Genomic DNA, 26,575 nt, shown 5'->3' with positions numbered 1-26,575 from the left:
TTTGGCTGGTGGGCAAATCACAAAGGATCCAGATAGGCTGCCGCCTCAACTCTTAATAAGGGTATTAAAAACCACTCAGAGGTTGTGATGTCCTGTCCTTTGACTTGTGATGTCAAAGCCACTGGTCTAAAGTATTTCAGTGCAGTCTCTTCTGCTTTCTTTGAGATGGGCACTATGCAGGATGTTTTCCATTTGGTATGAATATCTGATAGTATTAGGGACAGGTTGAAAATATACTGCGGTATGAAAGCGGGTTGATTAGCACATATCTTGAGTACTCTGGCTTTAACCCTATCAGGCCCTGCTGACTTACTGGGATTGATCCTCTTCAACTGCTTCACCACTTGTTCCTCCGAGATGCTCATGGGCTCAGTGCTTCCCAGATCAGAGTCCAGCACCTCCCCTATCTGCTGTTGCTCTGCTGAAAAATCATACTTATCAAATCTGGTAAAAAGAAAAAAGTGGTTAAACTCTGTGGCTCTGTCCCTTTCCTCATCACTCTGTAGTTGTCTCCTGGTGCTGCAGCCTGTTGTCTTCATCATACCATCCCAGACATCCTTCATGTTATTCGCTTGCAGCTTGCGTTCTAGCTTCAGTTTGTATTCATCTTTGCCTTTCCCGATTAGACCTTTAATTTCCTTCTGTACTACTTTCAACTCATCATTTTTCCAGTTTCATCTCTGTGGAACGCATTCGACACCTTGTAGAGTCCATGCCCCGATGAATTGAGGCTGTTCTGAGGGCAAAAGGGGTGCAACTCAACATTGGGAAGGTGTTATTACTGTTTTGTACATTCAGTCTGATGTAATTGCAATGCCGTTCAGTTAGTTACACAATATCCCGTTTTTTTAACACTTTTTAAGCAACCAATGACAATTGATATTTTAAGAAATTCCTTTTTCCACCAACTTACAAGTTTCATAACTTGGGGATTATTACAGTTCATATAACCACTCTGTTCTGGTTTGAAAGATGCGCCTATTTTAGTGTCTTTAAGGGTTACTTATGGTTGTGCCCCTGGTAAACATAAACATGGCCATCTCTGACAACCACTTTCAAATCCATTTCTATCCTCCGCTCTTTCAAAAGAGCTTCCTAAGTTCAACAATGAACACGGTGAAATGTCTGGACGCCCGTCAAGCTGTTGTAACTTAGTAAAAAGTCAAATTATACTTTGTAATAGAGTTATGACCTTGAGGGACATTGCTACATGTCCTCCTGCGCTGCTCTTAAAGCTAGCCATGATGCTCTTGGATTGTTTTTTCTCCACTGATTTCTCCTAGAAGGTATTTCTAAATACTTTGTAAGCTTGCGAGCATAGTACTTCAGGTAGTACTGCTGTTATAGAAGTGTTGTATGTCTATGTGGTTTGAGATGGTTGAGGTGTGGAAGGTAGCAACATTGTGACCACACTTGGGCATGAGAAGCAGAAGAAGGTTAGGCATCAAGGTCACTTTAGTGTCATTTCCAAGAGCATCGGTCATCAGTGGGAGACACGGACAGGACTACTGAGGTATGTTACCAAATGCAGCCTAATATATTTCGTTAGAAACATTTTGTGAGCAGTTGCACTGTATTTACATTTCTCAGAAATGTCAGTGACTGTATTGGACTGTTCCTAATGAATGATTGCATCTAGACAAAGGCATGCTGTATTTTGTTCTCTCTTTCTGCCTCAGATTTTTCGTATTGGAGAAATCGGCAGTAACTGAATGAGTAGTCTTACCAGTTCCATTTTGATCACAGTTTATCTGCACTTGAGTGACATTTTTGTCCTCCAGATTCAATAGGATTTCCAGAGTCTAATTCTAATGATGTCATCCATTTATGCAGGTGCATCAGTCATGATAACGCTCAGAAAACATGTGTTCCTCTGCTATACACTACAAGGTAGGTCTACTTTATACCTCATTGATGATGACTGTTTGTGCCTGCTCATAATGGGCATTTATCATGCCTCAAGTTGAGAGGTAAATGCTTACAAAAATGATCATGATGTCCTTAGCCTTGAATGGGTGTAGAATCTGGTAGATAAGACATTGTATTGTCTTGTGTTTCTACGATAAATGTACATTGGATCTTTATATTCTCAATATCATCACGCAATTGCTGATACATTTGAGCCCACAAATTAAATGTTTTCTGGACGTTGTTTAATTATTCCAGCATATTCGACAGCATTCAGCTATCAAACAATACTCATTAAATGTCTGTCACTCTCTCATTTCTTTTCACCCTCTCTCTTTCTGTCCAGTGGTGTGGTGTGTGTTGGTAGTGGCCGAGGAGTGGACCGTGACCATTCCTAATCAGATATCTGGCCTGATGGGGTCTTGTGTCCTCATCCCTTGTTCCTTCACACACCCCAGCGCTTACATCCCCACTAATGTCGCCTGGTACCAGTACTCCAAGCTGCCTGGTAAATACCCAGTCGTCTTTAGCCGCACCAAACCAGGGGATATCGTAGAGCACTACAGTGGTAGAACTGAGCTGGTGGGAAGGGCCTCTGATGGAGACTGCAGCCTGATGATCAATGGAATGATATTAGAACATAACGGAGAGGACATTTACCCCTGGGTTGATGAGGTCAGCAAGTCTGTCTTTGCCTTCTTTCAGTGGAGGGTGACACTGGAGGTTACAGGTAATGAATTATGCAAAACCTGACCAAGGGCTCTTGAAAATGGATTGAGATTTTCTTTATTAACCAAACATTATAAAAACAAGAATCCAAAAGAAAATGTGTCTAAATGGAGTTTTTTTGGTTACGTGTTAGCGGACTACTGCGAGGAATGACCGATAACACAATGAGTGGACCCATTGTCAGTGTCTTAGACTTAGTGTCTCTTGTAACTCCCAGATACAGCACCAAGGCCACAGCTGTCGGTCAGTGAAGTGCAGAGGGAAGGGGGAAACATCACTGTTTCCTGTGCTGTCCTCCACACCTGCCCCTCCTCCCCTCCCTCCCTCTCTTTCGGGGACCAGAGGGGGGTGGTCCAGGGGTACCACACCGAGGAGATACAGGGTCGATGGCGCGTCCTCTCCACCATCTCGTTTGTGGCCCGAGCAGAGGATCATGAGAAAGTGGTGGCGTGTAACGTGACACATCCAGGAGGCCAGACAGCTGCAGGGGAGGTGGTGCTCGACGTGAGCTGTGAGTCTCAGCTAGAGTCGCTCTACACTCCTCTTACTCTTTGTTTCTATTCACTGTGTATCTTATCATTCAAATTGTAGCATTACATGAACTAACAGAGGTCTTTGAGTGAGGTTCTAGATCTGCACAGCAGATGTTGTGGTATCGCAGTAGGAGCTTTGCTTTATAGGCTGGGAACATTCTGTGATACAACTTGGGACATAGGAACATCAGATTAGAAAATTAGGAGCAATTCCCTCAACAATAACGAAAGATGAACTCAATTTTAAGGCTCACTGTGATATTTCCAGCATCTCTCCTTTGCCCCTCTTCTCTCTCAGATGCCCCCAGGTCTGTGAGTGTCTCAGGGGGAAGCACTGTGGTCCAGGTTGGCACTAACCTGTCCCTGTCCTGCGTCAGCGATGCCAACCCCCCTGCCAGCTCCTACCTGTGGTACTTGCGGAGAGATGGCCTGGTCATGCCACTGAACCACAGCACAGAGACCGCTGCGGTTACAGACTTGCACCCAGACGAGAATGTGTTCCACTGCACAGCTATCAACCCTCTGGGGAGGTCCAATTCCTCCTCTAGTTTTGTGGTCACTGCAGAATGTGAGTTTTAGGTTGATCTGAGGTTTATTGAATGGAAACGTGGATTTAGTGTCTTGTAATCAAATCTATTCCAATGGAAAAATGTATTAAAAAGAAAAAATGTATTTGTCCAGAATTATTCCACCACTACAACTTTCTGACCATGGAGGATTACTACCTCCAAAATATGGACTGTGAGATTTTGTTTAATGTGAATTAGGCCTAAATGTGAACTTTTATTGATAGCTAATGGAACTAACAGTAAACATATTTTAATTCTCCAGACAAGCCATCTATATTAGCAAACTCCAGCTGCTTCTACCACGCTGGCCAAGTCATCTGCAGGTGTCAGGCCCGGGCTCGACCAAGGGCCAAAGTGCTGTGGATGGTGGATGGAGGACCCCTGTTCCCTAGCTCTGACCCAACCACCTTCCCCCAGAACCACACGGTGATGGATATCTGGGCTGCAGAGGGCACCTACGAAAATGTGTCTGTCACCTGTCTGGTCAACAACACACATGGTTATGATAAGCTTCTCCTGAGTGTATTTGTGAAAGGTATTATGAAAATGTCCTCAGTGGTATATGAGGGTCTCCTTTTGTAATGGTCATTATTAATTGAATATGTAGTATGAATTATGTTCAATTAGAGATTGTACACTCAGTTGTGACATTTATGCTTTCCACAACGCTTTTTCTATTCAACATAAATGTACTTGAAGATTATGTCACTGTGAGAGCTATTGGATACCATTTTAACATACCTGTATTTTCCAACATTTTTTGTCTTCACCAGCACCACCCACCAATGTGTCCATCAGCCAGCTCCCAGCCCGGCCTCTGGAGGGAGAAAAGGTCACTCTGTCCTGTCTGGGTCACGGTCACCTCCCAATCAGTTCTTACAGGTGGTACCGTGTGTTCGAGGAGCAGTCAGTCCTGCTTAGAGAGGATTCTGGGAGTTTGAGTCTCTCTGTGACCAGAGACGTGGGGCAGTTCCGCTGTTCTGCTCTGAACGAGATGGGAGAGTGCAGTTCAGACACCATGGCTGTGAACGTTGAGTGTATGTATCATTACGCCATAAACGTTTTTGTAACCATTTTATAAACCATGTTATATATGGACGTTTGCCATAGTTGTTTTGTCATTTTCTCTCTTTCCATTTATCTTCCTCTCTTTTAGACGCACCAGCTATACTTCCCCTCTCCTTCTGTTCTGGGAATGATGGGCAGGTGAGGTGTGAGTGCGTGGTGGACTCTCACCCTGTGGCGAAGATCATTTGGACACCGTGGAGCATCCAGGACAATCAGACTCACAACATCACTGACCTGCTCAACTGGAGGATCCTGAGGTCCATTCTCATTGGGCCCAAGGTTGATGACATGGGTGACGTCCTCTGCAATTCAACCAATGAGCATGGGAGTGCCTTCCTCAAACTCCCATTCATTGGTAAGTTTGGCCTTATCTGAGTGAAGGACATAGGGTAATTGGCAAAATGCTAAACAAACCAATATCTAAAGGACAGTATTTGTAGTGAAATGTGTCATCTTTATCCAGCAGAATTTATACCATATTCACCACAATGTAGTGAAGAGAGTCGGCTAAATTGACAGAGTGAAATGAAGCTGGAGTGTTATCGTGTCGTATCGCTACTGTAGCGTCTGGCTTGGCCTAATGTACCTTCGGAGCTTGAATAAATCCAGACGATATTTCATGTGAATGTAGAACATTGGAAAGCTCCAAGTAGTAAGACTGATGATCCCTTTGTGGATTTTTCAACAGCAGGTGAAACGTCCGCCCAGCGGTCCCTGTTCTACGGAGGAGTTGGGGGCGCCCTGTTGCTGGTGCTCTCCTTCGCCTCCTTTTTATTTTGGAGATTCTACTCCACCAAGAGGTGAGCGCGACCATAAAACACTGATCTTATAAACACATCCGGCTTCATAACCAATATTGCACACCACACGGAGTATACCAAACATCAGGAACACCTTCGTAATATCCCCTTTTGCCCTCAGAGCAGCCTCAATTCATCAGGGAATGGAGTCTACAAGTTGTCAAAACCATTCCACAGGGATGCTGGCGCATGTTGACTCCAATGCTTCCCACAGTTGTGTCAGAATATGAGATGGTAGGGTTTATTAGGGATGCAGGCAAGATAGTGATGGGCAGAACAGGGATCAAACCGTTGCCTCCAGGGGATATGTGGGCCAAGGACAGCTGCACTACCGGTCTTATACACTACATTGATGTCATTTCTCAGATGCACTTATCTAGAGCGATTTACAGTAGTGAGTGCATACATGTTCATACTGGTCCCCCGTGGGAATTGAACCCACAACCCTGGCGTTGAAAGCACCATGCTCTACCAACTGAGCCACCCACCACACTAAACAGACCGTATCATAATTTTCACAATTTCACACTATTATTCCAATCGGATCGTGTGGAAAAATATATATTAAACATAGGAAAATCAGGGTTTGGACTGCACTACCCATTAAACAGTAATGTCAGCGATGTCATCTAATGACTGTGGTCTTACCTTCATAGAAGAGATTGCCGCGTTACACTGGAGGAGGTTGAGCTGAAGGGGGCACTGCAGGTGATACACCATGATCCTACTGACTGCCCAGGTAATACACTCACTCTGACGGTGTCAGAAGAGGACTTCCACTATAATGTGTATGACACCGGGTACAGTGTCCAAGTTTAAAATGGCCGTCTCCTCCTTTGTATAATGCTGGGAGGATAATATTTGGAGATGGGAGATATTAAAAAACGCACTAGCGCACAGATCAATAGACATGGATAGATGTTTATTAGAACAAGAGGTCAGTGAGAACTGGACTCGGGAACATCTTTGAATGCTCATCGTAGAATCCTTTCCTGTGTTTCTTTAGGCAGCCCAGAGGCCCGTGTTCACTGGATTTGAGGTCCATGAGGCCTGGAGCTAAATAACTGGGAGACAGACACACAGTCAGTTCTGTTTCAGTTCTGTGTTGGTTCAGATCACTGGTGTATTTACTTACCATACCATTTTTTCTCCTTGAATTCTGGGCATGAATGCTAATATTGAATTAAGCTCCTTAATGACTGATCAAACCATTTTGTCTGACTGCAATATACATGCATTGAAATTCTGTGTAAATAATAATATTGTAATTACTTGGCAACAGATCATTTTGAATAAATGAAAAGTGCCCATCAGTGCGTCGTGATGATACTGCGTATGTATGTTAACATTGTGTGTGTGTGAGCAGGTGCACCACCGATAAGCCCACTATAATTGAGAATTTCAATAAGCATTTTTCTACGGCTGGCCATGCTTTCCACCTAACTACCCCTACTGCATTCAACAGCACTGCACCCCCCACAGCTACTCGCCCAAGCCTCCCCCATTTCTCCTTCTCCCAAATCCATTCAGCTGATGTTCTGAAAGAGCTGCAAAATCTGGACCCCTACAAATCAGCTGGGCTTGACAATCTGGACCCTTTCTTTCTAAAATTATCTGCCGAAATTATTGCAACCCCTATTACTAGCCTGTTCAACGTCTCTTTCGTGTCGTCTGAGATTCCCATAGATTGGAAAGCAGCTGCTGTCATCCCCCTCTTCAAAGGAGGTGACACTCTTGACCCAAGTTGCTACAGACCTATATCCATCCTACCCTGCCTTTCTAAGGTCTTCGAAAGCCAAGTCAACAAACAGATTACCGACTATTTTGAATCCCACCGCACCCTCTCCGCTATGCAATCTGGTTTCAGAGCTGGTCATGGGTGCACCTCAGCCACGCTCAAGGTCCTAAACGACATCGTAACCGCCATCGATAAGAAACATTACTGTGCTGCCGTATTCATTGACCTGGCCAAAGCTTTTGACTCTGTTAATCACCACATCCTCATCGGCAGACTTAGTAGCCTTGGTTTCTCAAACGATTGTGTCGCCTGGTTCACCAACTACTTCTCTGACAGAGTTCAGTGTGTCAAATCGGAGGGCCTACTGTCTGGACCTCTGGCAGTCTCTATGGGGGTACCACAGGGTTCAATTCTTGGGCCAACTCTTTTCTCTGTATACATAAATGATGTCGCTCTTGCTGCTGGTGAATCTCTGATCCACCTCTACGCAGACGACACCATTCTGTATACTTCTGGCCCTTCTTTGGACACCGTGTTAACAACCCTCCAGACGAGCTTCAATGCCATTCAACTCTCCTTCCGTGGTCTCCAACTGCTCCTAAACACAAGTAAAACTAAATGCATGCTCTTCAACCGATCGCTGCCTGCACCTGCCCGCCCATCCAGCATAACTTCTCTGGACGGTTCTAACTTAGAATTTGTGGACAACTACAAATACCTAGGTGTCTGGTTAGACTGTAAACTCTCCTTCCAGACTCACATCAATCATCTCCAATCCAAAGTGAAATCTAGAATTGGCTTCCTATTTCGCAACAAAGCATCCTTCACTCATGCTGCCAAACATACCCTCGTAAAACTGACCATCCTACCAATCCTCGACTTCGGCGATGTCATTTACAAAATAGCCTCCAATACCCTACTCAACAAGCTGGATGCAGTCTATCACAGTGCCATCCGTTTTGTCACCAAAGCCCCATATACAACCCACCACTGCGACCTGTATGCTCTCGTTGGCTGGCCTTCACTTCATCATCGTCGCCAAACACATTGGCTCCAGGTCATCTACAAGACCCTGCTAGGTAAAGTCCCCCCTTATCTCCGCTCACTGGTCACCATAGCAGCACCCACATGTAGCACGCGCTCCAGCAGGTATATCTCTCTGGTCACCCCTAAAGCCAACTCCTCCTTTGGTCGTCTCTCCTTCCAGTTCTCAGCTGCCAATGATTGGAACGAACTACAAAAATCTCTAAAACTGGAAACACTTATCTCCCTCACTAGCTTTAAGCACCAGCTGTCAGAGCAGCTCACAGATCTCTGCACCTGTACATAGCCCATCTTTAATTGAGCCCAAACTACTACCTTTTCCCCTACTGTATTTATTTATTTTATTTATTTTGCTCCTTTGCACCACATTATTTATATTTTAACTTTTAACTTTCTTCAAACTACAAATCTACCATTCCAGTGTTTTTTCTTGCCATACTTTATTTACTTTGCCACCATGGCATTTTTTTGCCTTTACCTCCATTATCTCACATCATTTGCTCACATTGTATATAGTCTTGTTTTTTTTCTACTGCATCATTGATTGTATGTTGTTTTACTCCATGTGTAACTCTGTGTTTTTGTATGTTGTCGAACTGCTTTGCTTTATCTTGGCCAGGTCGCAATTGTAAATGAGAACTTGTTCTCAACTTGCCTACCTGGTTAAATAAAGGTGAAATAAAAATAAATAAATAAAATAAAAATATGAGTGCGTGCCAATGCATGCGTGAGAGAGCGAGATGGAGAGAGGGAGTTCATTTAAGCCACGCGTGTGGTCATGTGTGGGCTCTCTCTAAGCGTGTATCTGCTCTCATGACCATACTCAGCCCACAGATGACAGTGCGCTCCTCCAACTGAAAGAAAGTGTGAGCTTCAGCATGTTGCATTGACCACCCCCAGTACTGCAAGCCTCTGCACATCCACAGTTCCAGAACACCAGATACAACAACAGAAAGGGGACCACGGCACACCGGTGGCGGCCTAATTCCCCCAATCCCCCCCCCCCCAACCCATCCACTACTGTCCCACACTATCAACCCAATCCCCCCCTCCAACAGTCCCCATGGTCGCTCAATGGGAAAGAGCCACGTGCCTCTGCGCCCACCAGCTCAAGAGCATTTGTTCTCGCTGTTGGTTGCTGTAAAGGTTTTGCCTCCATAGACAGAAAAGCAGAGCGGATAACTTTTTGGGATTCAGCCTAGGGGGTCCTCTTCGACATTTGCTCACTCCAGGCTTCCACTCTCTCTCTTTCTCGCTCAGTCTTTCCCTGCGGAAAGGTTGACACTTAAGAGGGTTTATTTATCCTGAAGAACTCAGGTAAGATGCATCCTGGTACTTTAGCCCCGGTGCTGTTATGTTGTGTTGCCAGATTGGGCCGTTTGGACTGATTGGACTAATAAACAAGCGTACAGTAAATCTGTGTGGAGTGAAGTATTGTAGCCATGTGGGGCACAGGTGGGCAAAGAGGGACACTTCTGTCCATGGAGAAAAATAGCAGAGCTACTGAATGTAAGCATATTTTTCTAAGACTAACGAAGACTTGGTCTGAAGTGCAATTAAAGGGTTAAGGGCTAATTACATTGAAATCATTCAGTACTAATCAGAATAAGATAATGCTTAAGTCTCTAAAACGAAATAAGTAAATAACTGTCATTTGTCATTTCATTTTCTTACAAGTATGCTTTAAAAAAAATGCAGTCGTAATCCATTCAGCATTCTGCAGATATTGACTTCAACGCTTGACCTTAAGTAACGTTCAATGCAAGCATGTTGAATGTCATTTGAATGTGGTTGGGCTCCTGAGTGGTGCAGTGGTCTAAGGCACTGCATCTCAGTGCTGGAGGTGTCACTACAGACACCCTGGTTCAAATCCAGGCTGAATCACAACCAGTATTGTATGGGTTTGGCTGGTGTAGGCAGTCATTGTAAATAAGAATTTGTTCTTAACTGACTAAACAAATGTTAAATGGAATGGATGGCCAAGATGGATGCAAAAGTTATGAGGCATCCATTAGTCTCTGTAGTACATAGGACCTTGGTGATTGTTCTGACTGGGTTACAAATACTTTGCATTGAACCACTGAACTGAATGTTTATTTTCTAGTGCCTCGGGTGATGTGAGTGAGACAGTTAGCTCTTCATTTCCTCGACCATGAAGGAATCTCTATGGACGTTTTATCATCTGGAAACATGGAGGTGTTCCAGAGGTGTTATGACTGTTGGCTGGATGGTCATGAATCACTGTCTCAGGAAATACCATCCAGCTTTTATATCCATCATTTGTTGTTGGTTAGTTCTACATGAGCATTTTCTTGGAGCCGGTAAATACTTACACCACTGCCCATCCTCCACTCTCACTTTGAAATGTAACACTTCGATATTCAGTATAACCACGCTTGTGGAGTGTTGAAGTATTTTTGTATGTGTTTGAGGTTACTGAGTTGACATTTCTACATTGCATGCGGGTAGTAGATAGCATAAGTGGATTGCACAGTGTTGACAGTGAAACAGATATTGAACATTTCAGTTCAAAATAGGGTCCATACTGTCTCTGTGCAACTACAGGGACACTTTGCCATCCTGTGCTATTGAATATGACACATGTTCACGTGTGTCTCTGCAAATTAGGAAGTGATACTGTGTTGCTTCGTCTGGTTTGTGCTAGGCTAGGTCTGTGTGTTGTGTTTAGTGTGTGGGCACAGTGTGTGCCATTGTGGTCTGCAAGCCTGGGGTCAGTTCTATTTCAATTCAGTCAATACAGGAAGTGAAAGAAAAATAAACTAATGATAACGATAAGCAGCTATTTGTAATTCTGGACATGAAATTCACTTCCTGAATTCACTGAATTAAAATGGAATTGACCCCAACCCTGGCTGCCTGCAACTTTGTGTAGTAGGACCTTGAAGGCATCCGTAAACCGTCCAATGGCTGACTCTATTGCCTGTGCCCCATAGTTGACCGTGTTGCCTGTGCCCCATAGTTGACTGTGTTGCCTGTGCCCCATGGTTGCCTGTGTTGCCTGTGCCCCATGGTTGACCGTGTTGCCTGTGCCCCATGGTTGACTGTGTTGCCTGTGCCCCATAGTTGACTGTGTTGCATGTGCTCCATGGTTGACTGTGTTGCCTGTGCCCCATGGTTGCCTGTGTTGCCTGTGCCCCATAGTTGACTGTGTTGCCTGTGCCCCATGGTTGACTGTGTTGCCTGTGCCCCATGGTTGACTGTGTTGCCTGTGCCCCATGGTTGACTGTGTTGCCCGTGCCCCATAGTTGACTGTGTTGCCTGTGCCCCATGGTTGACTGTGTTGCCTGTGCCCTATGGTTGACTGTGTTGCTTGTGCCTGTTGTTTCCCTGTATTACCTTTGTGCGCTGCAGTGTGTAGAGCCTCACCACGGTCGCAGTGTCACTCAGGATGCACAGCTTTATGGGAGGGGGCCTGTTCTGCGCCATAGTGGGGAACATCCTGCTGGTGGTCTCGACTGCGACAGACTACTGGATGCAGTATCGCTTGTCGGGGAGTTTCGCCCACCAGGGCCTGTGGAGGTACTGCATGTCGGGCAAGTGCTACATGCAGACGGACAGCATCGGTGAGTGGGGCGCACTGGGGACCCATAGCACCACTGGGACTGCCTGTACGGCATCCCTATTAGGAAGTCCCTCAGTTGTTAGACGAAACTCCCTTAGTTGAAGGACTTCCTAATATGAATGTTGTATGCCTGTCTTACCTATGTTCAGGACTACCAAGGAGGACTGTAAATGAAGGAGATGACTGAATGACTGAAATAGCAATATATGCCATTAGACTCAGACACAATAGAATCAATAAGTGTTTTAGACTCAATATGTTTTTACAGTTAACTATGGAGGCAAATCTTGCACCCGTTGGCCCTAATTGGCTGGCACTAGTGTAGGTGAATAATAGCATTTGGAGCATTAGACTGAATGAATGGGTCAAGACACAGTTTTCACAGGCGTGTGGGCTTGCGACTTTCTCTAATCTTTGAAATTGTATCTGTCCTCTCTTTTTCTTGTTTTATTCCTCTCTCTCTCTCTGTCCTTAGCCTACTGGAACGCCACCCGTGCCTTCATGATCCTGTCGGCCATGTCGTGCTTCGCCGGCATCATCGCAGGCATTCTCTCCTTTGCCCATTTCTCCGCCTTCGAGAGGTTCAACCGCTCCTTCGCTGCAGGGATCATGTTCTTCGTCTCCAGTGAGTCCCACTGGACATTGCGAAGCTAACAGAGCTAGACACAATACACAAATACGCACAGCCTCAATACGCACATGTAAATTAATTCAGGAAAAATCGTTATGTCTATGTTTACTGACTTGACCGCTATTTTGCCTACAGTTCTGTCTACTGTAAATTGGGAGTCAGAATTTGAATTTGTCCTATCTTACTATCCGCCAGCTCTCTTTGTTCTGCTTGCAATGGCCATCTACACTGGAGTGACGGTGAACTTCCTGGGGAAGCGCTTCGGAGACTGGCGCTTCTCTTGGTCCTACATACTGGGCTGGGTGGCACTGCTCATGACCTTCTTTGCAGGTAAAAATGATAAAGACATAAATATGGATGGAGGGCCCACTTGCCAGAAATTCTGTTTGAGCATGGGCAGCACCATTACAAGCTTACACAATTAAAAAGGTGTCAACTGGGTGGGACTTCCTGTAGGTTAAGGAAGGATCATAGAATTCCCTCCCGCTGACCGGGAGGGATCAGCAAAAGAATTATACTCCTGAGCAAACATTCCAACACTGCAGGTGGCAGTAAACCACCAACTTTGGCTGTATGGATGTTTCGACAAAAAACACAATCCCGCACAGTAGGTGGCGGCATGCACCTTTTCCGTTTGTTTAAAGATCGGAGATAAATGTATAGAAGAAGATAATATTCAACCACAAAAATGGAGGAGCTGCCAATGCTGTCACAGAAACATCAATGGCAAATAGGAGTGTGCCCTCTTTTGTTCTCTATGGATGAGCAGAACTAGAGTCAGATGGCATATGTTATTCTCATCTCCTGAGTCATGATTTAAAATCCCCAAATGCTAGTCGAATCGAGTCAAACCAAACACTGCAGAAGATCATCAATTGTTGCAGTTTTATTGATGAAACATGCAGACAATGCTGGTATTTATTGATAACAGATCATACACTATTCTTTATGTTCAGTTGAAGTCGGAAGATGACACACACTTAGGTTGGAGTCATTAAAACTAGTTTTTCAACCCCTCCACAAATTTCTTGCTAACAAACTATAGTTTTGGCAAGTCGGTTAGGACATCTACTTTGTGCAAACAATTGTTTACAGACAGATTATTTCACTTATAATTCACCATCACAATTCCAGTGGGTCAGAAGTTTACATACACTAAGTTGACTGTGCCTTTAAACAGCTTGGAAAATTCCAGAAAATGATGTCATGGCTTTAGAAGCTTCTGATGGGCTAATTAACATAATTTGAGTCAATTGTGCCCCATGGTTGACTGTGTTGCCTGTGCCCCATTCAGTCTAATGCTCCAAATGTTATTTTTCAATTGGAGGTGTACCTGTGGATGTATTTCAAGGCCTACCTTCAAACACAGTGCCTCTTTGCTTAACATCATAGGAAAATCAAAATAAATCATCCAAGATCTCAGAAAATAAATTGTAGACCTCCACAAGTCTGGTTCATCCTTGAGAGCAATTCTCAAATGCCTGAAGGTACCATGTTCATCTGTACAAACAATAGTACGCAAGTATAAACACCATGGGACCACGCAGCAGTCATACCACTCAGGAAGGAGACGCGTTCTGTCTCCTAGAGATAAACGTACTTTGGTGCGAAAAGTGCAAATCAATCCCAGAACAACAGCAAAGGACCGTGTGAAGATGCTGGAGGAAACAGATACAAAAGCATCTATATGCACAGTTAAACGAGTCCTATATCAACATAACCTGAAAGGCCGTTCAGCAAGGAAGAAGCCACTGCTCGGTTTGCAACTGCACATGGGGACAAAGATCATACGTTTTGGAGAAATGTCCTCTGGTCTGATGAAACAAAAATAGAACTATTTGGCCATAATGAGCATTGTTATGTTTGGAGGAAAAAGGGGGAGGCTTGCAAGCCGAAGAACACCGTCCCAACCGTGATGCACGGGGGTGGCAGCATCATGTTGTGGGGGTGCTTTGCTGCAGGAGGGACAGGTGCACCTCACAAAATAGATGGCATAATGAGGAATGAAAATGATGTGGATATATTGAAGCAACATCTCAAGCAATCCCATAGAAAATTTGTGGGCAGAACTGAAAAAGTGTGTGCGAGCAAGGAGGCCTACAAACCTGACTCAGTTACACCAGCTCTGTCAGGAGGAATGGGCCAAAATTCAACTTATTGTGGGAAGCTTGTGGAAGGCTACCTGAAATGTTTGACCCAAGTTAAACAATTTAAAGCCAATGCTACCAAATACTAATTGAGTGTATGTAAACTTCTGACCCACTGGGAATGTGATGAACGAAATAAAAGCTGAAATAAATCATTCTCTCTACTATTATTCTGACATTTCACATTCTTAAAATAAAGGGGTGATCCTAACTGACCTAAGACAGGGAATTTTTACTAGGATTAAATGTCAGGAATTGTGAAAAACGAAGATTAAATGTATTTGGCTAAGGTGTATGTAAACTTCCAACTTCAACTGTATCTCTATGGGGACTGCCTCAAGTAGCATGGATGCTGGACAGTTGTTGATTTAAATTTTTTTCTTTTGCAGGAATATTTTACATGTGTGCCTACAGAATGCATGAATGCAGGAGAGTGGTGAGCCCACGCTAAAAGAGAGGAAAGCCTGTGAAAAGATTGCAAATCCGGGACATTTTGGCCCCGCAATTCCAGCACGATGAAAGAATCAAGCTTACACCAATAGACATATCACTGAAATATAGAAACTGTACTAGGAAATATCGAACCAAAGATTAATACAAATGTTTGGTTCTACCTGAGCAGTTTACGTGTCATTTTAATAAAGCTATAACTCTAACAGTAAAACATTTATACTCTTTCTTACATTCAGCCTTGAAACTCTTGAATACAGAAAGGTCTTTGCAACACAAATATGTTAGCAGATTCATGGCAATACAAATAGAGGTAGAAAATATTTAGCATTATGTGTCAATTCAAATGGGTAACACAGAACATACTCTAACCAGACAAATTAATAATTTAAAGGATAACAACCAAGCTTTCACATAGTGTGCAATTCAAAAGGGTAACAGAAGCTACTGTGATGAAACAAATGAATCATGTATGAAGTGCTCACTTTTGTAAATGGAATGTAAACATTTAAACATTTAAATATGATTGACTTTGGCAAAAAAAAGGTACAGTTCACAGGAATTTTTCAAACACAAACTACATATTATTTTGAAATATACTTTATATAGCTGGGTCGTTCCACGAATAGAGTGCCTTTGGTAATTTCAATAAAACACTAAATTTAACATTAGGATCACATACATCTATGCTCTAACTAAGCTAAGCCTTTTACATTTTTTTATTTACACATTCTAATAGCAGTGTGTTTTCATTAAAGTAAGGTATTTGTTTTCTCTGAAAATCCCCATTTTGGCATGTCCAATGTCATGTTTGTTCACCTTCTACAAAGACACATGTCTACTTAATTACAAGTCCTAGTTATTTTGTTACTTTAGGAAAGTATTGTCTGAAGATTTTTACTTATTTAATGATTCATTTACATTTGTCCCTCAGGTTTATGCTAACCCTGTAACATGAACTGAACTCTCTTTTAATATGGTAAAACTATTCCTTTTTAAATGATTGAATCAAAAGAAAAATGTACCATCTAGTAATATAGCCATATCATTGTGTAAAAGCAGGTGAGCTGGTTCTTTCTATTTTAGGCCGTTTTCTGGTGTTTTGTGCTGGGAAACTGAGCGCGTCAAGCATAACCCATCAACCCTGTGTTACCCATAGATAGATAGGCTAGAAATGTTTTTAACAAGTTACTAGAAATGGGGAATGCTTCCCTTCCCCGTCACAAAGGGAGTTATGGCTGATTTAAGATGTTGTTAACCCTATTACAGTCAATCCTGTCACTTTCATTTGAATTTGTATAGTTATTCATAATTGAACCTCTTGAGATGAGAAAACATGTTTTTTTACGAAGTTGAACATTTGCTCTTTATGACAGAATTAAAACATTTGGTGAAATGAATAGTTATTTTTGACAAAATTACCCAAAAGGCACTTACTGTCTGGTGACTACATTTTCTACTCTTGGCCAATATCGGCTATTGTGCTTTCCCTTTGGATTGCAGCCTGACCCTGTCGCAGTCCCAGCATCTTGCAGATGGACATCTTGATAGTGATGCAGAAGGTGGAGGAGGAGAAGTAGAAGATGATAGGGTCCAGGCAGGTGTTGAAGGCGCTGAGCAGTAGGGTGTAGTACCTCCACGAGGGGCTGTGGCCTGTGTAGAAACCCAGCACATGGGAGAAGTTGTAGGGAAAGACACACACAAGGAAGACGGCCAGAGTACCCAACGCCATCCCGATGGCCTTCTTCTTCTGGCCCGGGCTGATCCTGGGGAACATGTACAGGATCCAGATACAGCGGAGGTAGCAGAAGAGGCAAACCATGAGTGGAACCAAGCAGAGCATGACGAAGAACTCCAGACGCACCGGGAGGAGGATGGCCAGCTGTTGTTCGGTGAAGTTCTCGTAGCAGACGGAGGTGTTGCTTTGGGAGAGGTCCGGGTGGTGCTGGATGATGAACACGATACTGCAGTGGGCGGTGGTGAGAAGCCAGATGATTGTGCTGGCCACCACAGAATAGAAAGGTTTGTGGAGTTTGCGATAGGTGATGGGGAAGGCAACCGCCAGGTAACGGACCACACTGACAGCCATCAACAGGAGAGAACTGGTGTAGATAGTGGAGAAGAAGGTGTAGGAAGTGATGGAGCAGAGGAACTCGGGCAGGTACCACTGCATGCCGGAGGCCGCCTCGTACATCTTGAGAGGCAGGAAGAAAAGAAAGAGGAGGTCGGACACAGTCAGGTTGAGCAGGAGGATGTCTGTGGGAGTGGGCTTGTTGTGGATCTTGACGCTGAAGGCGTAGAGCGCCAGGATGTTGGCAGGCAGGCCAATCAGGAAGGTGATGATGTAGATAGACAGAATCACTTCACTTTTCACCCACACCATGGCTTTGAAGCTATAAGATAAACAAAACCAAAAAGAACACATTCAGGGTGCCCAATAATCATATTTTCAAATGATACAAATTTTGTTGTTTTCAATGCATTTTTGTTACAATATCTCAGCCACAGTACACTTGCAGCTCAACAGTGAAAACCTTAAATGGAGAAGGAAAACACATTCTTAATTCCAAATGGTCATAACCTACCTGGCTGTAGATGTGTATTTCTTTTTAATCAGGAATTGGAGAGCTCAGCCAAGGGTAGTAATTTAAGATCTGTTACGTGCCAGCATATATAGTAGTCAAGCAGACCTGTCTGAGTGTACAGCAGATGCATTGAACAGTGTTCTGCAAACATGAGGAGGTGAGACTGCATGGTAACGGTTAACTAAAATGCAAAACATTGCTGTGTTTACATTTTATATTATATATGTTTAGGTGGGAGTGAAATACCAATGTCTAATTTCAATATCTTTTTTTGTAAATAGTGTACAAACAGACTTTGCCTTCCCAAGAGAACAGTCATGTCAATGATAACAGGGTACTATAATCCTAACATTTATTTTCCCATGTGCCCAAGGTTGATATAACATCACATGTGTATTAGCATTTTGCTAACACTTGATGAGTACTGTAGCAACAAAACACTAATTGTTACTGTATGTGTCCATGTGGTTGTGGCTCAGGTTTGGAATAATCTATTAGCATTTTGATGCCACTTCATCAATAAGTACTGTATAATAACAAGTTACAATATTAATGGGCTGAAAAGCAATACTCTTTCAAAGAGAACAGTTATGTAAAGATTGGCAGCTTCACAATGAACCTTTCAGGTTTTCATTTTACCCGTATTTTACCAGGTATGTTGACTGAGAACACATTCTCATTTACAGCAACAACCTGGGGAAAGTTACAGGGGATAGGAGGGGGATGAATGAGCCAATTGGAACTTGGGGATAATTAGGTGGCCAAGATGGTATGTGGGCCAGATTGGGAATTTAGCCAGGACACCGGGGTTAGCACCCCTACTCTCATGATAAGTGCCATGGGATCTTTAGTGACCACAGAGAGCCATGACACCCGTTTAACGTCCCATCCGAAAGACAGCTCGCTACACAGGGCAATGTCCCCAATCACTGCCCTGGGGCATTGGGATGTTTTTTTAGGCTAGAGGAAAGAGTGCTTTCTACTAGCCCTCCAACACCACATCCAGTAGTATCTGGTCTCCCATCCAGGGACCAACTAGGACCAACCCTGCTTAGCTTCAGTCAAGTGAGTTTAGTTAAGTATAGTTTTCAGCTATACTTTTCGTGGCTGTTTATTACCACTACAGACAGATGCTGGCACTAAGACCGCACTCAGTCAGCTGTATAAGGAAATAAGCAAACAGGAAACCACTCACCCAGAGGCGGTGCTCCTAGTGGCCGGAGACTTTATTGCAGGGAAACTTAAATCAGTTCTACCAAATTTCTATCAACATGTTAAATGTGCAACCAGAGGGAAAAAAATCTAGATCACCTGTACTCCACACACAGAGACGCGTACAAAGCTCTCCCTTGCCCTCCATTTGGTAAATTCGACCACAACTCTATCCTCCTGATTCCTGCTTACAAGATAAAATTAAAGCAGGAAGCACCAGTGACTCGGTCTATAAAAAAGTGGTCAGATGAAGCAGGTGCTAAACTACAAGACTGTTTTGCTATCACAGACTGGAACATGTTCCGGGATTCTTCCAATGGCATTGAGGAGTACACCACATCAGTCACTGGCTTTATCAATAAGTGCATCGAGGACGTCGTCCCCACAGTGACTGTACGTACATACCCAAACCAGAAGCCATGGATTATAGGCAACATTCGCACTGAGCTAAATGCTAGAGCTGCCGCTTTCAAGGTGCGGGACCCTAACCCGGAAGCTTACAAGAAATCCTGCTATGCCCTGCGACGAACCATAAAACAGGCAAAGCGTCAATACAGAGCTAAGATTGAATCGTACTACACCGGCTCTGACGCTTGTCTTATGTGGCAGGGCTTGCAAACTATTACTTGACTACAAAGGGAAGCACAGCCGCGAGCTGCCCAGTGACGCGAGCCTACCAGACAAGCTAAATCACTTCTATGCTCGCTTCGAGGCAAGCAACACTGAGGCATGCAGGAGAGCATCAGCTGTTCCGGACGACTGTGTGATCACGCTCTCTGTAGCCGACGCGAGTAAGACCTTTAAACAGGTCAACATACACAAGGCTGCAGGGCCAGACGGATTACCAGGACTTGTGCTCCGGGCATATGCTGACCAACTGGCAGGTGTCTTCACTGAAATTTTCAACATGTCCCTGATTGAGTCTGTAATAACAACGTTTCAAGCAGACCACCATAATCCCTGTGCCCAAGAGCACAAAGGCAACCTGCCTAAATGACTACAGACCCGTAGCACTCACGCCCGTAGCCATGAAGTGCTTTGAAAGGTTGGTAATGGCTCACATCAACACCATTATCCTAGAAACCCTAGACCCACTCCAATTTGCATATCGCCCAAACAGATCCACAGATAATGCAATCTCTATTGCACTCTACACTGCCCTTTCCCACCTGGACAAAAGGAACACTTATGTGAGAATGCAATTCATTGACTGTAGCTCAGCGTTCAACACCAAGTCCTGGGAGTGCATTCTGACGAAGAACAACAAAGGTAATAACATTTTTCTTATAGTAAATCTGACTTTGGTGAGTGCTAAACTTGGTGGGTGTCTAAATAGCTAGCCGTGATGGCTGGGCTATCTACTGAGAATATTGCAAAATGTGCTTTCACCGAAAAGCTATTTTAAAATCGGACATAGCGAGTGCATAGAGGAGTTCTGTATCTATAATTCTTAAAATAATTGTTATGTTTTTTGTGAACGTTTATCGTGAGTAATTTAGTAAATTCATCGGAAGTTTGCGGGGGGTATGCTAGTTCTGAACGTCACATGCTAATGTAAAAAGCTGGTTTTTGATATAAATATGAACTTGATTGAACAAAACATGCATGTATTGTATAACATAATGTCCTAGGGTTGTCATCTGATGAAGATCATCAAAGGTTAGTGCTGCATTTAGTTGTGGTTTGGGTTTATGTGACATTATATGCTAGCTTGAAAAATGGGTGTCTGATTATTTCTGACTGGGTACTCTGCTGACATAATCTAATGTTTTGCTTTCGTTGTAAAGCCTTTTTGAAATCGGACAGTGTGGTTAGATTAACGAGAGCCTTGTCTTTAAAATGGTGTAAAATAGTCATATGTTTGAGAAATTGAAGTAATAGCATTTCTAAGGTATTTGAATAACGCGCCACGGGATTCAACTGGCTGTTGAGTAGGTGGGACGATTTTGTCCTGCCGACCCTAGAGAGGTTAACACCTCCCTCTGCAACTGGATCCTGGACTTCCTGACGCGCCGCCCCCAGGTGGTGAGGGTAGGTAGCAACACATCTGCCACGCTGATCCTCAACACTGGAGCTCCCCAGGGGTGCGTGCTCAGTCCCCTCCTGTACTCCCTGTTCACCCACGACTGCATGGCCAGGCACGACTCCAACACCATCATTAAGTTTGCAGACGACACAACAGTGTGTTGATGTGCCTGATCGACGAGACAGCCTATAGGGAGGAGGTCAGAGACCTTGCCGGGTGGTGTCAGAATAACAACCTATCCCTCAACGTAACCAAGACTAAGGAGATGATTGTGGACTACAGGAAAAGGAGGACTGAGCATACCCCCATTCTCATCGACGGGGCTGTAGTGGAGTAGGTTCAGAGCTTCAAGTCCCTTGGTGTCCACATCAACAACAAACTAGAATGGTCCAAACACACAAAGACAGTCGTGAAGAGAGCACGACAAAGCCTATTCCCCCTCAGGAAACTGAAAAGATTTGGCATGGGTCCGCAGATCCTCAAAAAGTTCTACAGCTGCAACATCAAGAGCATCCTGACTGGTTGCATTACTGCCTGGTATGGCAATTGCTTGGCCTCTGACTACAAAGGGTAGTGCGTACGGCCCAGTACATCACTGGGGCTAAGCTGCCTGCCATCCAGGACCTCTACACCAGGCGGTGTCAGAGGAAGGCCCTAAAAATTGACCCCAGCCACCCCAGTCATAGAGTGTTCGCTCTACAACCGCATGAAAAACAGTACCAGAGTGCCAAGTCTAGGACAAAAAGGCTTCTCAACAGTTTTTACCCCAAGCCATAAGACTCCTGAACAGGTAATGAAATGGCTACCCGGACTATTTGCATTGTGTGCCGTCCCCAACCCCCCCAACCCCTCTTTTTACGCTGCTGCTACTCTCTGTTTATCATATATGCATAGTCACTTTAACTATACATTCATGTACATACTACCCAATTGGGCCGACCAACCAGTGCTCCCACACATTGGCTAACCGGGCTATCTGCATTGTGTACTGCCACCCACCACCCGCCAACCCCTCTTTTACGCTACTGCTACTCTCTGTTGATCATATATGCATTGTCACTTTAGCCATATCTACATGTACATACTACCTCAATTAGCCTGACTAACCGGTGTCTGTATGTAGCCTCGCTACTTTTATAGCCTTGCTACTGTATATAGCCTGTCTTTTTACTGTTGTTTTATTTCTTTACTTACCTATTGTTCACCTAATACCTTTTTTGCACTATTGGTTAGATCCTGTAAGTAAGCATTTCACTGTAAGGTCTACACCTGTTGTATTCGGCGCACGTGACAAATAAACTTTGATTGGATTTGAAGTGAGCAGTGGGATGCAGGGTGGTATGCTGCTGGCAGGTATGCTGCTGGCAAGGCTCTCTCTCGTCTACATCATTGTCTGTGAACTGGTGACTGTTGGCCCCGTGATATGGCATCCATATTGGAAGTCTTCAATTGTCAGAAAAACCTCTGTCAGTGGTCAGACAAAACTCCCTCAGTTGTGGGTGGGTTACTTTGTCTCTCTATGTTTCTAGTGTTGTTTTGAGCTGTCATGAAGACGTCAGACAGCTCGTTCATTCACTTCCCAGTCAGGATCCTCTTCATGGTGGCCTGGAACATGGAGGAGGAGAAGTTGAACGTCACTGAATCCAGGACGGTGTTGACCGTGGTCAGGTGCAGAGCGTAGAGCCGCCACTCCACATTGTCTTGGATGATGAACCCCTGTACATGGGTGACATTATAGGGCAGGAAGCAGACAACAAAAAACCAGTAGGGTCCCGATAGCCATTCAAATGACTCTCTTCCTTTTCTCTGCACGAAGGTTAGGGGTCCTATTGTGGATGAGGATGAAGTTCAGGTAGCAGAACACACAGGCCAGCAGTGGCACGATGTATAGAACCACACACAGCTCCAAGCGCATGGGAAGCACCACCTTCAGCTGCTCCTGGGTGAAGTTGTCATAGCAGGCATAGAAATCAGGTGAGTTCTGGTTCACCACAATGTAGATGAAGCAGAGGTTGACCGAGCTGAAGACCCACACCACCAGTCTGCTCACCACTCCGTACAAGAGCTTGCGGCGGAGCCTGCACAGGACAGGGAAGGCCACACACAGGTAGCGGTCAACACTGGCCACCATCAGCAGGAGGGAACTGGTGTAGATGAAGGAGAAGAAGACAAAAGAGGTAATGTTGCAGAGAGGGCGGGGGAGAGTTGTTAGAATAATTTGATATCTTGATGATAATAATCAATAATCAATTCGCCTTGACTAATGCCCAAGGTTTGTAAGACAATGGGTTAAATAATTAGGCAAGGACTCAGCTTTCTGCAAAAGGTTTCTGTAGCTTTATTCAGAGAACGTTCTGAGGTCAGGATAACAAAACAGTCATTTTATAGTTCTTGCTTACTTATGCACATGCATTTACACACAATCTGTTGGTGACCTGCATCCCCCATTGACTTCCCCCACTGTTTATCACTATCCAGCTCTGCCTGTTCCTTTCCCTCAAGGTTAGGAACCCCTTGAAGTTTCTACTCCCTTTACCATCTGGCTCCTGCCCTCTTGGGCCCACTAAATACACACACACATTTCTTTCCCTCTACAGCCTCTACTAGATTTTCTGGGACTAATCGGACTAATCGATCACTACATTGATCATTACATTGATTATTCATTAACCATGCTGTATGACTAATAATTAATCATGGTTTATTGATTAATTTACCTTTATTAGATAATTCTCTTATCAAGAGTCCAGACCATGCCAGAGGCTGCCTCGTGCATCTTGATGGGCAGGAAGAACAGGAAGATAAGGTCGGACACGATCAGGTTGAGCAGGAGGATGTCTGTAGGAGTGGGCTTTTTGTGGATCTTGATCCTGAAGGCGTAGAGTGCCAGGATGTTGCCAGGCAGGCCCATCAGGAAGGTAATGATGTAGACAGACAGAATCACCTCACTCCTCACCACAATGGCTCTCAACTGAGGACAAGCAGAGAATGACAGCAAATATTATCTATATTTTATCATTTAGCACTCAGTTTAAGCTGAAAAATTGTCAACTTTAAATGAATATCAAACAATATCTCAAATGATGATGTAATGGAAATGTTGAAATAAAAAATGAAACCATCCATGAAATCATCTCCGATTCCATTTATATTTCAAACTCAAGCTCCGCCATGTGGAAATAAAAGCATCATGGTAGAATGTAGATTGTTTAAATTGTCGTTTGAGATGAATTGTATCAGCTCCCATCAGTAGGCTATTTAACTACATAAATTGGCAGTGTGCTGTCAGGACCAAGTCTTAAATAACAATAATGAACACTGAAGTATTACTCACGCTATCAACGGTTCATCAAACAGAGGATATGGTGGAAAGTCCAAGGCTGTCTGCTACCAAGGCTGTCTGCTTCCAAGGCTTCACGGAAAGTTACTTGTGCAGCGCGATTGTCATCGATTTGGGATTAATGTCACTTCTCTCCTCAGCTCTGTTGGGGAGGACTGTCCACCTCTTTCTAACTGCATGCTCCTAGTTTTACTTGAAAAAAAAATATTTTCTCTCTAGCTCATTTTAGCAGAACAAGTAAGCAGTCAATAAATGGGTGGTTTGTATATAATGAGATAAGCAACGGTGTAATAAACCAAGTGTAACAGCCATCACTGGGACTAAATCATTGAAGTTTTGCATAACAGTCACCATAAGGTGTGCCTTCGACTAAGGGGTTAATTAAGGTGCTACACTCTTAGAAAAAAGGGTTCCAAAAGGGTTCTTCAGCTGTCCCCATAGGAGAACCCTTTTTGGTTCCAGTTAGAACCCTTTTGGGTACCAGGTAGAATCATTTTGGGTTCTATATATATGGACCCTGACTGAATAATCAATATACACTGAGTATGCAAAACATTATGATCACCTACTCTTTCCATGACATAGACCAGGTGAATCCAGGTGAAAGCAATGATCCGTTATTGATGTCACTTTTTAAATCCACTTAAATCAGTATAGATGAAGGGGAAGACAATTGAGACATGATAGAGTGAATGGGCAAGACAAAAGATGTAACTGCCTTTGAACGGGGTATGGTAATAGGCGCCAGATCTAGGGCTGTTATGGTGCCCATATTACCTCACCCCTGCGGTCACGAGTCATGACGGCAGTCAAATTCCACGTGAACGTTTAGTCACAGTAAATAGGCTTCTCCAAGCTCTGATGCTTGCTTGCTTGCTACCAAACTTGCTAACTGCCTGGCACTCAACACTCTATTGTCCTTCTAATCACTTTTACATCAATGCAACCGAAAATCTAATCAAACACTTCATGAGAGTCGATCAGCTTGTTGCGCAACATTTATATAGGTTATGAAATTGTGTAATTGATGGCCTCTATTAAAAAGAGGAGGGTCCAATCAGCTTTCTATAGGCTAGCCTACTATATTTATTTCTCAAATATCCTAATATTAAGCACATTGTTTCTCTTTACAACAGGAGTATAGCCTACCTAGCTGGCATGAAAATGAGCCACGGGAAAAGCGTCCTCCATTCTCTATTTAAGTGCATAGATGTCATGTATTTGTTTTTACCCTGTCCCTGTTTCCAGACAGGTGTATGATAATGGTCCATTCTAATCAAAAGAAAAATCCAAATTCCACTCCTATAATTTAATATATGTAAAGACATGATTAAATCAAGAATAGTCTGATGGGTGACAATATTAGCCTGTCACTTGTGAATTATATATTATCACTTGTGAATGATGCCCAGCGTAAGGTAAAAACAATGCATACCTTTTTTATGCGACCTTTTCAAATCATAGTCCCACACCACATGTAGCCTAGCCCATAGGCCTACATGCTTTTTTTATATGGTTTGTATCACAACTAAAGTGGCCAAATAACATCTTAAAATTAAGCACATTAATCCGCTTTACAATGGGTTTAGAGCCTAACTGACATACATATGCAGCGCATGGGTTTCACATTTGGGGAAGATCATTTTCACCATAAAAATGCACCTTTACAATAAAAGTGTTACATCAATCAAATTCAATCAAATGTAATTATAAACCCATTTTTACATCAGCAGATGTCACAAATGCAATTACATGCATAATCGCATTTGCCATCACTTTTGATAATGGTGTTTTCCTGCTAATTAGCGCTTATAGCCTACTGCCCTGGCCGCATTGCTGCATTTATAATGTGAAGAAATAGCCTAAGCTAAATGTTCTGATCTGTTGTGTCAGCCTTATTGCGTAAAAAAGTTTTTGTTGATGCTAGTGGTTATATTAATTTGGGATCTATCGCATCCCACAACTGTCCTAAACTATGTTCGGAATATTTATTTCTAGCACAGAATAGAATAGATCAACTTTTGTACTATGGGGGATAGTAGATTGACATACTCTAGTGCCTTTACTGTTCATTAGGCCTACTCATCTTGTTGGCTGACGTAAAGTAAATTCGGACAGTTAAACAGGATGCCGCCAGGAAAATCGAGGCATTATCAAGTGCTTGTCAAATTGTGAATGAGAGACTGATGAAGTGTGTGATGCTTGCACAAAA

The 26,575-nt window shown here is 43.6% G+C and overlaps 3 protein-coding genes and 1 pseudogene across 8 annotated transcripts; 2 read left to right on the top strand and 2 right to left on the bottom strand.

The window, feature by feature from the left end:
* The first annotated feature begins 1,256 nt into the window (after positions 1-1,256).
* LOC115177089 (myelin-associated glycoprotein) lies at positions 1,257-6,920 on the top strand. Of its 4 annotated transcripts, none has more exons than XM_029737584.1 (11): positions 1,257-1,513; positions 1,834-1,890; positions 2,255-2,416; positions 2,855-3,148; positions 3,469-3,738; positions 4,002-4,274; positions 4,513-4,776; positions 4,896-5,162; positions 5,496-5,607; positions 6,264-6,346; positions 6,614-6,920. In XM_029737584.1, the coding sequence occupies exons 2-11, from the start codon at positions 1,845-1,847 to the stop codon at positions 6,643-6,645; spliced, it is 1,803 nt and encodes a 600-aa protein (XP_029593444.1). In that variant the 5' UTR covers positions 1,257-1,513; positions 1,834-1,844; the 3' UTR covers positions 6,646-6,920. The 4 variants fall into 4 exon arrangements, with proteins under 4 accessions (XP_029593444.1, XP_029593443.1, XP_029593441.1 ...); XM_029737583.1 differs by having other exon boundaries at positions 1,258-1,513; positions 2,255-2,638; positions 6,264-6,315; XM_029737581.1 differs by having other exon boundaries at positions 1,258-1,513; positions 2,255-2,638.
* Positions 6,921-9,093: 2,173 nt separating this feature from the next.
* On the top strand, positions 9,094-15,414 carry LOC115177091 (lens fiber membrane intrinsic protein). 3 transcript variants are annotated; one of them, XM_029737588.1, is made up of 5 exons: positions 9,094-9,706; positions 11,762-11,973; positions 12,448-12,597; positions 12,799-12,933; positions 15,140-15,201. In XM_029737588.1, exons 2-5 carry the CDS (start codon positions 11,799-11,801, stop codon positions 15,199-15,201), a joined length of 522 nt encoding a protein of 173 aa, XP_029593448.1. In that variant the 5' UTR covers positions 9,094-9,706; positions 11,762-11,798. The 3 variants fall into 3 exon arrangements, with proteins under 3 accessions (XP_029593448.1, XP_029593449.1, XP_029593447.1); XM_029737589.1 differs by having other exon boundaries at positions 10,494-11,973; XM_029737587.1 differs by lacking the exon at positions 9,094-9,706 and having other exon boundaries at positions 11,799-11,973; positions 15,140-15,414.
* Positions 15,415-16,481: 1,067 nt separating this feature from the next.
* On the bottom strand, positions 16,482-17,667 carry LOC115177090 (free fatty acid receptor 2-like). The gene has a single exon (XM_029737586.1). It carries the CDS (start codon positions 17,623-17,625, stop codon positions 16,657-16,659), a length of 969 nt encoding a protein of 322 aa, XP_029593446.1. The 5' UTR covers positions 17,626-17,667; the 3' UTR covers positions 16,482-16,656.
* A 4,928-nt stretch (positions 17,668-22,595) lies between these two features.
* On the bottom strand, positions 22,596-25,164 carry LOC115176520 (free fatty acid receptor 2-like; annotated as a pseudogene).
* Positions 25,165-26,575: the final 1,411 nt, after the last annotated feature.

The sequence above is a fragment of the Salmo trutta genome, chromosome 37, assembly GCF_901001165.1.
Source record: "Salmo trutta chromosome 37, fSalTru1.1, whole genome shotgun sequence".
Taxonomy (NCBI): Eukaryota; Metazoa; Chordata; class Actinopteri; order Salmoniformes; family Salmonidae; genus Salmo; species Salmo trutta.
This window is presented reverse-complemented; position numbering and strand designations above follow the sequence as displayed.